The sequence below is a fragment of the Anguilla anguilla genome, chromosome 3 (genome assembly GCF_013347855.1).
Source record: "Anguilla anguilla isolate fAngAng1 chromosome 3, fAngAng1.pri, whole genome shotgun sequence".
Lineage (NCBI taxonomy): Eukaryota > Metazoa > Chordata > Actinopteri > Anguilliformes > Anguillidae > Anguilla > Anguilla anguilla.
Genome location: NC_049203.1, coordinates 8,977,710 through 8,990,415, shown reverse-complemented (window position 1 = coordinate 8,990,415; position 12,706 = coordinate 8,977,710). Strand labels below are relative to the sequence as shown.

Below are 12,706 nucleotides of genomic sequence, written 5' to 3'. Positions count from 1 at the left end.
CCAGTGGAATATGGCACTGCAACCTGCTATACGGCTGGATGAACTCTCCTGTTGCCGGGAAGGTGATTTCTGGCTGGCGAGGTGGACAGATGGTGAGAACGACAGGTGAAGGACCACTCTCCCTCTGTGTGTGTGTGTGTGTGTGTGTGTGTGTGTAGTGTGTGTGAGTGTGTGTGTCTGTGTGTGTCAGAGAGGGGGGAAGTGTTAGGTAATGATCAGCAGCCATGCAGCAGCACAGGCACACACACACACACACACACACACACACACACATTGCGCGCGCACGCACACACACACACACACACACACACACACACACATCCATACGTACACACGGCTCATACACAGCGTGCCAGCCGCATGAATGCCTGCACGGAGGGAGGCTCGTTAACTGCTGGCTTAACTGCAAACATGCCAGGGACCGAAAGAGGGAACAAACGACAAAGAACTTTCTGGAGGGTTGTAGGGTGTGACGGACATGCGCAGCTCAGCCGGAGGACTGGACAGAGAGAAGAAGAAAGAACAGCCTTTTACACGCGTTTCAGAGAGACTGAGCGTGCTGGTGTGGGCTCGGCAGTTTCACCAATGGGAATGGCCTTCAGGTGCAACTGGCCAATCATTCATGAGAAATAAAGATAAATGAAGGCAAAAAGGTAAAACAAGCAAACACAACAGATACAACAGCTTGCCACAACAAAGGGAGAGGCTTACTGTACACAAAGTAAACACTCTGGGTGTGCCTGATACGTCGAGGGGGCCAATGGGTGTGGCTTACGGAGGCCTGACCCTCTGGGGGCGGGGCTTACATGAGCTTCACATTGGCTGGACGAAGTTTGTAGGTAATGGATGGCTCACAGGACTAAGGGTGGGACTACTAAACAAAAGACACTGATTGGTCCAGAGCTTGCCCTACCTATATTGTCCAAGTGAGGCCGTTAAATGTTTGAATGATAAACTGTGTCATTAATTTAATTTAATTATTTTATTTGGTAGGGACAATGCAATTTAACATAGCTACAGGGCAACACTCAGTTAAAGCATGGCAATGATTTGTTGCACATAGATTTTACAGCTACTGTATGTCCCTAGTTTTTTGTTTTTTGTTTTTGTTTAGTTTTAGTCTCCAGGCGTACAGTGAAAGGTTATAAAAGATACAACATTACAGTCGATTCAACAAAGATGTGATTTTGAAGAAACAAGAACAGGACAAGCGAGTCAACAAACACACAGAAACGTTTATGCACGCAGAAAAGAACGGGCAGCGATGCAGGTAGCTGCACGACGAGGTCGAAGTGCGGTCGGGCGAAAAAGGTAAGCACAGCAGCGGTGTCACTCCGGCCAGCACTTAACCTCTGCATTAAAAGCCTTTATATCTGGGTATTCATTTCGATTCGGCCACTGGCGCGTTCCAAAGCCGAGAACCCTTTATAGAAAGCGCTGATTTCGCAACTTCGCCCTCCCCCCCCCCCCCCCCCCCGCGATTGCACTTTGCTGTTCCACTGGTAATCCTGTTTCCATTTCGCCCGCTGATGATGCTGATGAACCGGCATAAAAACTTCAGGTGCTAGCCTCTTTCAGGCCTTTAAAAGCTAGCTTTGTGTATTAGAAATGGACAAAGGCCTGAAAGCTAACAGCTTAGACCGCGTGATGCCATCTTAAGAGTCTCCCTTCTCCATTATTTTTGAAGCTCGGTTTGCGTAAGGATGTTATGGGTTTGAACATACACTGAGAAGCTTGTCTCCGTGGTGTTATACAACAGAATATGCTGGGAAAAACCAGCGCACTAAAAAAAAAAATAATATCTACCATCAGAAAAATAATACATTTGCTGAATTTTGGCATATTACAACAGTTTATCTGAACTGTAGAAGGTCTCAGCAAAATGAACTTTATATAGATGAGTTGGCCTGCAATAGAATGTAATAATTTGCACAAATCAGTGCAAATTATTACATTTTATCTATAATAACATATTCAGTAATTAGCAGGCTACTGATAAAGAGTCATTTTACATGTTATCGTTAAAAGGACTGTGTCTAATAGTTTTGATGGAGTCATCACACATTGTCGTCAAAAAGTCTTTTTTTCGATGGGCCCAGTCCGAACAGTCAATCTCCAATGACTGCTGCCCAGCTCAAACGGTCAGGTGAGATAGGTTACTTTTGTTTTTATTTATTTTCCCTGGCAGTGCACAAGTGAGCTTTAAAATGCACACGCAAAAGAATGTTTTAAAATCTGCAGAAGCCATGCAAAGCCACAGCCTGTCACAGCTTTAACGGAATCTGCGTTGCTGGAGCTGAACGAGTGTGTAGGACCCTATGTTACAGAGCGCAGGTTTTCAAACGCTTCACCCGTTTGCAATGGCGTAACAGGAAGTTGTTGAGCGGTGAAACAGGAAGTGCCGCCGTGGACACGCAACGTTGTCGAGCGCGGCGTACCTGACTCCGGTCGCGAGCGTTGGTGTAGCGGATCTTCTGGATGAAGTAGAAGATGAGCCAGGCGGAGGAGATTATCATGAGGACGATGAAGGAGATGGAGACGAAGACCAGCGAGCCGCGGTTGATGTTCTTGGGGGGGCCCCGCGGCCCCAGGATGATGCTCACCACCACCGTCATGTTCTTCTCCAGCAGACTGATGATGTCCTTCCCGTAGGACTCTGTGATCATCACTGCTACAATGTCCCCGGTGCCTACGAGACACAAACACATATGCATAGTCAGATTCAGACATGCACAAACTCTATCACACATACACACATACACACACATACACAGTGTCAGATTCAGACATGCGCTAACACTAACACACACACACACACACCTTCATGTATAAGAGCATTCGCATTGTCCACAATAAAGCCATAAATCAGCCCTCTGTCCAACTTCACGTCCACAAGATGCCCGTACACACGTACACAGGCCACAACCTCAAGGGAAGCAGCCACAGCACTGAGCATGCTCCCTCTCCTCCAGTCACACAGCTCAGCCACTCATTTCATTGGCTGGTGTCCTCGGCTGCCTTCGCTGGCCTATCATCCATAAGAATGAAAGAGGGCGGTGGAGCAGCGTCAGCCACATGAGGAACGGGCTCGGTTAGGACCCTCACGCAGGGTCAGCGGATTCATCAGCGCAACGTACCGAACGCTGGCTGAGACCCTGAAAGTCACAAAAGACTAACTTACGGCGCCTTCCTCACTGAGGGGGTGAAAAATGTCACGCTGCAGTTTAAAAAAGATTTTTTTAGTCAGATTTGATTTCAACCTTGGGGAAGGAGCACAGCGTGCCTCTCTGTTCCCTGCCAAGAGCGGGTGTCCTGTGACGGGCGGGAGGGGGCTGGGGGGGGGTGACGGGCTCTGGGGAGCCGGAGAGCAGCCTGAGGCCTGCAGGCTGCCTCACTGCACGCTGTACAGAGGGGCACACTGAGCAACCTGGGGGGGGGGGGGGACCTGGGCATCTTCTAAACCGAGGGGGGGGGTAGGCTGAGAAGAACTGCTGTGTCAGGGAGAATGGGCTGATTTTGAGCACGGGGGTGAAATTAGCATTATGCTGTGGTGTTCAGTCTTCAGTGTGCGACAGACGTAGTTCACAGCAGGAAGCGTTAACCCGTGCTGTTCAGTGTTCAGTGTGAGATGGACACAGTTCCCAACAAGAAGTGTTAACCTGTGGTGTTGAGTGTTCAGTGTGAGACAGACACACAGTTCCCAGCAGCCCCCAGGAGCAGTTCTCTCGGTGATTGATGTGCTGTGGTGGCACCGCTGGTCCCACCGGCACCAGGGCCATTTCTCCACATTCTAACAGAAACGCTGCCCAGAGGTCCAACAGGAAAACCACTCAATACATTTCAGCTTATAGCTCCACAGGCTTAAAACAAAACACAATCCAATCCTCTCGCTGAAATCTTACAAATGATATTATAGAACGGTATACATCAACAATGTACAAGCGCACACACACACACACACGTGCACAGAGAAACACAAAGCGTGCACACACATTCACCGACACACACACACACCCACACACACAAATGCACGTACATATGCACATAAACATACTGGACCTACGAACTGCACTGACGTAATCGCATCCCCTGCACCTACCCATGAGCACCTGAAAGAAAACGGCCGGCTCTGAATGGAATTCCACACCTGACTGGGTTCATCCAGCCACTGCACACCAAGCAGGGAATTACTGACAATGTTAGCATAATAACTACGAAATTCAAATCCCCCAGGTTTTCTCCTCTGGTAGTTCTATCTCCCTGTCATGCTTCCAGCCTGTGCCAGGAAGACATTCCTCCTCTCCTCTCTTTGCAGCACATATCTCCACTTCTCTTTTTTCTTCTCTGTGAGGGTCGGACAGATGGGCCAATGGCCAGTTACCGGAAATGTCATCGTTCCAGTTTGCGTAAAACACCCCCGGGAACACTCCAGAGGTTCTTCCTGTGAAACCCAGGGCCAGTGCTTAGCCGGCCACCCTAAGCAAAGGGACAATTCCCTCACGCGCGCCCGGTAAGGTTAAGTAAAGTGACACGCCCACCTCCTGAAACGCACTTGATTAATGTTGTCAGCAGTGCCTATTATTAAACAGAATAGTGCCTTGGGAGTGAAGGATGCGTAACCGGGACGACCTCGAAGTCGCGGAGTCCCACAGAAACGCCCCGCGACAGGAGTCTGACTTCAAAAGCGGAAAACATACAGTGAGCTCTGTATAGCAGAACATACAGTGAGCTCTGTATAGCAGAACATACAGTGAGCTCTGTATAGCAGAACATACAGTGAGCTCTTCATAATGTAACATACAGTGAGCTCTTCATAACGGAACATACAGTGAGCTCTTCATAACGGAACATACAGTGAGCTCTGTATAGCAGAACATACAGTGAGCTCTTCATAATGTAACATACAGTGAGCTCTTCATAACGGAACATACAGTGAGCTCTTCATAACGTAACATACAGTGAGCTCTTCATAATGGAACATACAGTGAGCTCTTCATAACGTAACATACAGTGAGCTCTTCATAACGGAACATACAGTGAGCTCTTAGAGGCGCTACCTTTCCTTCCTGTTTCAGTGTTCAGTGTGGGTTTGTACAGCAGAGGCTGCCCTCGGCTGAACAGCAACCGCACGCAGAGAGAAGAATGAGGCCGTTAGCGTGTAGCGCTCTGGCTGGCCCCAGGCTGAGGCAGAGCGGGGTGGGGTGGGGGGGGGGGTTCGGGCTGGTGCAGCTCGGCGTTGGCCGCCGCCGACCCGCTCCGAAAATGACCTCTGAGAGTTAGAGAGGCCTGGGGTGGTGGGTGGGGCCAGCCTGGGCGGTGGGTGGGGCCCGCTCTGGGACTGACCGTGGCATGGCGGTTAGCCCCCGAACGCACCGCTGTGTTTACAGTCAGGCCACTCAAAACCGGCCGCGGTTAAACGGTTTGGGTTTCTTGCCCAGTTCCGCTGTAAAGCGTCTTTGTGACAGTGTCTCTATAAAAAAAAGCGCTGTACAAATAAAGTTTTAACTGAATTGAATTGAACTCAACGACCTGACCTTGCTCATTTGGCCGCCGAGGCGCGGCTCAACACGGCGACGGTAGCCCTGTCCGTATCACGGCAACGGTAGCGCCACATGCAGGTGTGATGTAATAAAACACACCTGGGCGATACCTGTGTGTGCCAATGCACACACATGTATAAAAGAAATAAATACATAACATGTTGTTTAGGTTTGTGTGTGTATGTGTGTACGTGTGTGTGCGTGTGTGTGCTCACACATAACCCCTTGTTCCAAGACCAGATTTAACACACGCACACACAAAAAGACAAACAGACATACGCAGACCGAAAGACAGACATACACATACAGACACAGACACAAACACATTCAGCCACTTACATAACCGCTGCTCGCAGATCGCTGGCAAATCACAAGCAGTCGTCAGTGTTCCACATGCTCAGAGTGCAGAACATGAATCATTATATCATCTCCCGAAATCATTACATTATGAGCTGTGTACCCGCGCAGCCTCCCACACATGCCGCCTCATCTCTCAGACTGGCAGAGACGGTAACACTTAAACAAGCTGGTGTGTTTCTGTCTGTGCCTGCTCATGTGCCTGGCATGGCTTTCTTTTTTAGCATGTTAGCGCGCAGGCTAGCCATTTCAGCAGGAGGGTGTGTATTGGGGAGGATCGGGCCGAGCGCCCGGCTCAGAGGTAGCGCGCAGCGCGCGGCGCGCACACTGGTCAGGCTAACGCGGAGAACTGAGCGCGCTCAGGAGGGCAGAAACGGGAGGGCTCTCCGTCGGCGCAAGGCCAGAGCCAAACGGCGGGGGGGTCGGGGCGTCGGCACGGAAACCTTCAAACGCCCGCCAGCGCGCAAACTGCCGGCGGACGAGCGAACGAGGCGTGGGGGGGGGGGGGGGGGGGGAGGTTGTGGGAGTCGACGGTTTACACGGTTTGAGCGGCGCGCACATGCGCGTGCGCTGGCCGCACCGCCGTCCCGTTTCCCTGGCGATTCGCGGCGCTCTGGGCGCCCTCCCTGCCGGATGATTACGTTAGAGGCGCTGTTGGCGGGTTCGGCACCGCAGCGCGTCTCCAGCCTTGAAAACGGTGAGCGCTTCAGAAGCAGAAGCAGACTGAGCGACTCCCCCCCATGACTCAGACACAAACAGAACGTGAACACAGACAGAAAACGGCGGGCAGATGGAGAAATGATAAGACCGCTTCCTGCCACTGCCGCAAGGTCTTTATGACCGTCTTTTTCACACCTGTTCGGTCCTGACTGCCTCCTTTCAAGCAAAATTTGCCAAAAGGCCGTTTGTTCCGATTCTTTAAAACTCAAGAAACTCTGGCCTGTTCAGCACAACTGGGCAAAAGCACCTCATTACCTACATGCTCGGAGCACACAGCAAAAACACGAGCTGTGGCGTAATCAAAAAGCACGCAATCTGCATGGCCCTGTGACAAAGCACACGTTTTGGCGTCATTATTGGGGTCAGGCGCATGCAGATAACAGGAAATGTCAGACAGAAAACAGGAAGTAGGAGGCCCGCTGAACCTGCGTTTTTGCAATGGCGATGCAGAAAAAGTGAGAACTTCTCCTCGTCTCAGTTCCTCCTCCGCCTTTATTCTAGTCTCCTTCTCTCCCTTGTTTGGGCCACTTGGATTGCCCTTTCGGACAGGACAATATATACAGTATGCATATATGTGAATGTGCACAAACATAAACATGCACGACTGGGCACACACACATACCCTGACACACACACACGTAGGCATGCACTCGCGCACACACACACACACACACACACATACACACATACACACACACACGTAAGTAGTAGCAGAGGGCAGTGTTTTCTGCTGTGTCTGACCTATTTGCCAGTGACGCAGTACACTTTAACACCATCACTGACAGGATGTTTCATAATGAGACAGAGGAAGATACAGATTTAAACACTAATCTTTCATGGGTAGGTCAGTCAGTCAGTCAGTCACTCACCAGGTTACACCAGTACGCGTGACAGTGTGTGTGTGCGTGTGTGTGTGTGTGTGAAACAGTGTGTGCGCTGGCCCAGTTTTAATGGGGTAAACTCCACCTTGAGACAATGCCAAGGACAGGTTCAGGAGGGCCATAATTCAGCAGAGCAGGAGGAGGAGCTGAATTAGGTGTGCAGCGGCAGCACCGGCAAACACTTCCATTACCTTACACATTATATTTCAGAATTTAGTATCAGCTTATTTTTATTATTTTTTGAAATAAACAATCCATTCACCATACAGCTGGACGTTTACTGAAGCAATTGGGGTGAAGCACTTTGTTCCAGGGTCCGTCAGAAGCGACCCTGGGAACTGAACCCATAGCCTTACAGGTCCAGTTCCCTAACCACTATACTACACTATTGAGTGAGCAGAGTTATAGCTGTGTGCAGTATCAGGGTCCGCGGGTCTTCTGGTGTGTTAAGTAACAGACTTCAAAAGCCTTGGATTTGTGCACAGGAGGGGGAACTTATCAGACTAAATGAAATGGCCGTGTAGATAATGTGAAACGCATTAGCGATTAAATTAAATTTCGCCGTTGCGCTAATGACAAAATGACGTCAACATGGAGGATTTCTCTTCCCAAGGCTGGCTGGGAATGGAGAGGGTGTCTGTGCCTCGGACAGAGATCCGGGATCCGGGGGGTGGGGGGGGTGGGTTCTAGAGAAAACGACCTCATGAATAAATAAAGGCCTTTTCTATATAAAACCCCCATCCATCCCTCGGGGGGGGGGGGGGGGGGGGGTCCGCACTGTCACACCTAATGACTCACGCCTCCTGCTCGCTGTCAGGAGGAGATGCGTCGTTCCTCACCGCCCCCCCCCCCCCGCACTCTGCTGGTGCCCCGGGGCAGAGAGGCGACCACACCCACCCCCCCCGGACCGCCGTCATGGCATCCCTGCATTACTCACGCGTCGGGTGTGAAGCTGATAACCCAGGAGCGTGTGCAGTCACTGCAGCCAGCTGTGGGAGTCATTCTGGCTGGTGAAGCAGTGCGTGGGTGTGCAGCATGGGGGACTAGGCTGGGCCAGGGTAGGGGCCCTGGGGGGGCGAGGGTGGAGGTTTTGGGGGGAGGGGGGGGGGGGGGGGCTTGGGTGGGGGTGACAAGGGCGGGGGGTGAGGAGGAACGAGAGGGGGGCAGGATGAGTGGTGGGGGGGGGGGGTGAGGGGATGGTTTGAGGGTCTGTGAGGGAGGGGGGGGGACAAGGGGGCGAAAGAGGGGACGGTGAGACGAGGATGGGTATGATGGGACGAGGGAAGGGCGGGGGTGGGCGAGGGGTGCAGCGAGGGGGGGTGCAGGAGGAGGAGCGGCCCTACCTTCGTGCGCCATGGTGACGGTGTCCTCCTTGGAGGAGTTGTTGTAGATGAGCACGGCCGAGGCATTGAAGGCGGCCGCTTTGAGGATCTTCTCCTTAAAGGTGCAGACGCCCCGCTGCAGCAGCGCCACCCAGTGCGTGGTCCTGGGGGGCACGATGAAGTGGGTGTGGGGGTCACAGCCCTTACGGTCCACCACTGTGGGGGGGGGGGGGGGGGAGAGAAGAGGAAAGAGGGGGAGGGGTTAGCATGGGAAAGCTGAGAAGGCAACATCACTGTGACAGGACGCTGGTTTAAATCTCCTCCTTCCCCAGCTTCTCCAATCACACGCCCCGTTCAGCTCCACACTGCAGACCCATCCAACCGTGCGGTGAAGGACGCGTACGTGTGATCGATCACCACCACTTAGCTCCTGACAATCAAATATTGACTCAAGGACACGAGGCAAATGTGATGTAATGTATTCAGCTTGCGCCGAGGAAGTGAATTATTCCTGCAGACTAAGGTCAGATCTGACAAGATGCACTGAAAATCTCTAAAAATGTCAAACGATACCTCTGTTATTTTCAGATGAAATCAAAGTTGTTGTTTCTTTCGCACCAAAATGTAGGTAAAACTTGGCCAGGTACATAGATAAGGACCCTATGTGCTAATGTTGTTTATCCAAGATCTAACGTGAAGAGACTAGCGCTGTCCCTGACTGGTTCCATCCCTCTACCTTTGGAGAAAACGAGAGAGCCACTCCTCCTATAAGACACAACCTGTCCCACCTTCAGAAACACGCATTCTTCCCATAAGCCACGCCCACTCCAGCAGCAAGACATGCCCAGTGCCAGCTGGTGTGCTTTGGTTTCCAGGGATACCCCTTGCAATGCACCAGAGCCCGCAGAGCAGACGCAAAGACATGGTGGACACATACATCAGTGAGCGTAGGGAGTGCCTGCTAAACGAATGTAATGGAAGGAGCTCCACAGCTCTGCAGTTGGGTTGAGACGGAAGGTTCCGCACAAACAGCTGACACAGGGCAAAATCCAGAGCGCTGTGGTCACCTCGGCAACACGCCCTTCATCACCTTCAGAGTCTGCAGAGCTGCCTGTCCTTACAGGGCAAACCTGCTGCACCGCAAGCAGTCCACTCCCAGCACCGGGCTGTGACATCACACTGACATCATCATCACACAGCTACTGCACAGCTGTGACATCACACTGACATCATCATCACACAACTACTGCACAGCTGTGACATCACACTGACATCATCATCACACAGCTACTGCACAGCTGTGACATCACACTGACATCATCATCACACAGCTACTGTACAGCTGTGACATCACACTGACATCATCATCACACAGCTACTGCACAGCTGTGACATCACACTGACATCATCATCACACAGCTACTGCACAGCTGTGACATCACACTGACATCATCATCACACAGCTACTGTACAGCTGTGACCTCACACTGACATCGCACTTCATCACCTTCAGAGTCTGCAGAGCTGCCTGTCCTTACAGAGCAAACCTGCTCCACTGCATGCACTCTACTCCCAGCACCGCGCTGTGACATCACACTGACATCACCACACAGCTACTGTACAGCTGTGACATCACACTTACATAATCACCACACAGCTACTGTGCAGCTGTGACATCACACTTACATCATCACCACACAGCTACTGTACAGCTGTGACATCACACTGACATCATTCTCACACAGCCGCTGTGTGGCTGTGACACAGCTGATGCAATATCTAACAAACCCCTTTCTCTTCACCTTTCTGTATCGCGGGGGAAGTGTCAGTTACCAAGCAACAGACTGACAGGTCACTGAGAGTGTGGAGGGCTCACAGGACTAAACTGCACCACTCTGGGTGGAACCAAACAGTCGCACCCAGGAAACGAACCAATTCAATTCAGTTTTACTTGTATAGAGACACTGTCACAAAGATGCTTTACAGAGGAAACAGATGGGAAAATTGGAAAAAACCAGGCCTGAATCTGCAAAAAAGTGACCAACTGAGGTACAGTAACAAAAAACTCCCCAGTGTGGAGGAAACCCTCAAATGGTGGCGAGAAAAGCTACCCAATGGGAGTAAGTAAATAGAGAGGGAGCCCATCCTCCGCTGGCCAGCCCAGGGTAATAGTTAAGATGGAATAAATGGCAACAGAACCAGGAATTTTACCACAGCGAACCCATTAAAAAATGAGCTTTATATTTAAATGCGCTATTGGGAATCCCCTCTGAGATCACACACCGCCCGATGACTGCGAGACGAGAGGGAGGGAGAGAGAGAGCGAGAGAGAGAGAGAGAGCGTGACAAAAACGAGGGAGCGTGCGAGTGCCAAGGAGGAGGTGAGATAGAGAGGAAAAACGGAGAAAGGGAGACAGCGGGACAGACGCGTGTGCGAGGGACTGAGAGGGAAAGAAGGGAACGAGAGAGAGAGAGGCGGAGGTAGGAGGGCGAATGTTGACTTTAAGCTCGGCCCAGGGAACGCCAGGGTACAGAAGGAGAGCTGGCGCTGGGCGCCAGTTCGGGAGCGTGGCTTCGGGCAGACGCCCAGCACAAGGTCACAGTCACCGCTAGCGCTACCGCTAGCGCACGAGAGAGAAACTGAGCTTCTCCCAGGCCAATCAGATTCCACAGCCAAGCACAGGAACACCAGGAAATACCTGTGCAGCTCTGTCTGTACCTCCCCTTACACAGACAGAGGGAAGCAACCCAGATATACAGATAGACAGATATTTAGATTAACATAAACGGACAGACAGATATATAGATAAACATAAACAGACAGAGAGATATATAGATAAACATAAACAGACAGAGAGACAAAGAGAATGACAGGCAGATATACAGATAAAAATATACAGGCAGACAGACAGTCAAGACAGACAAATAGACAGATAGACAGACAGATAGGCAGGCAGGTAGGGTGAGGAAGAGAAGAAGAGGTGGAGACTAGGGGTAGTAGAGGAGAGAGACAGCTCCTGTGGTGCAGCCTGGCTGCTGCCTGGACAGGTTCCCTCTCACCTTCTAAAGACACGTGCTATGACACACACTGAAATATTCACCCACCTCTGGCGTCCCCAGAACAGATGCTCAGGGTTACACAGGCTTCTGTGAGCTACAGTAACATGCACACACACACACACACACACACGGATGCACACACACACACACACACACACAAACACACGTACACACATGCACACACACTCAAATGTACAGGTAACTGTATACACACATACACACACACACGCAGGCACACACATACACACACAAACACACATACACAATGCACACACACACACACACTCAATGTACAGGTAAATGTATACACACATACACACACACACGCAGGCACACCCATACACACACAAACACACGTACACAATGCACACACACTCAATGTACAGGTAAATGTATACACGCATACACACACACACTTAAATATACACACAGATTCGCATATGGTCGGTATCATGCATAACCCTCCTACCTACATTTTTCTTGTGATTTTTTAAAACACATTTAAAGTTCTCCTCTACCGAGAGAGTTTCATAACTCAACAAGAAATAGTCTGTTTCGAAAGCTGAAATGGGAAAAAAAAAGAAAAAAAAACCTTCTGAGAACTGAACACTTTTGGCAGATTCACGGCTGGTGGAGGGTGTAGCGCACACAGCAGAGCCAAGTATGGAGATTTAATGGGCACAGCCTGTGTGGCCCACTGCCTGATGACTCACCGGGCCCAGAACGTCCAGGTAATGCAGCCCGACTCTTCTTCTCCGCTCATTTCTGATGCTTTTTATACGCGGAGGTCAAAAATCCTCAAAGGCAAATAAAGGCTACTACTCTG

The 12,706-nt window shown here is 50.9% G+C and overlaps 1 protein-coding gene across 3 annotated transcripts in view; it reads right to left on the bottom strand.

The window, feature by feature from the left end:
• The window catches only part of rnf130 (ring finger protein 130), a 50,946-nt gene that overhangs the window by 19,419 nt on the left and 18,821 nt on the right, over window positions 1–12,706 (bottom strand). For all 3 annotated transcript variants that reach the window (XM_035409714.1, XM_035409711.1, XM_035409713.1), the window contains exons 3-4: window positions 8,842–9,036; window positions 2,439–2,689 (exon numbers count right to left, since the gene is read on the bottom strand). In XM_035409714.1, coding sequence (XP_035265605.1) covers window positions 2,439–2,689; window positions 8,842–9,036 — 446 coding nt within the window. The remainder of the gene's footprint in view (window positions 1–2,438; window positions 2,690–8,841; window positions 9,037–12,706) is intronic.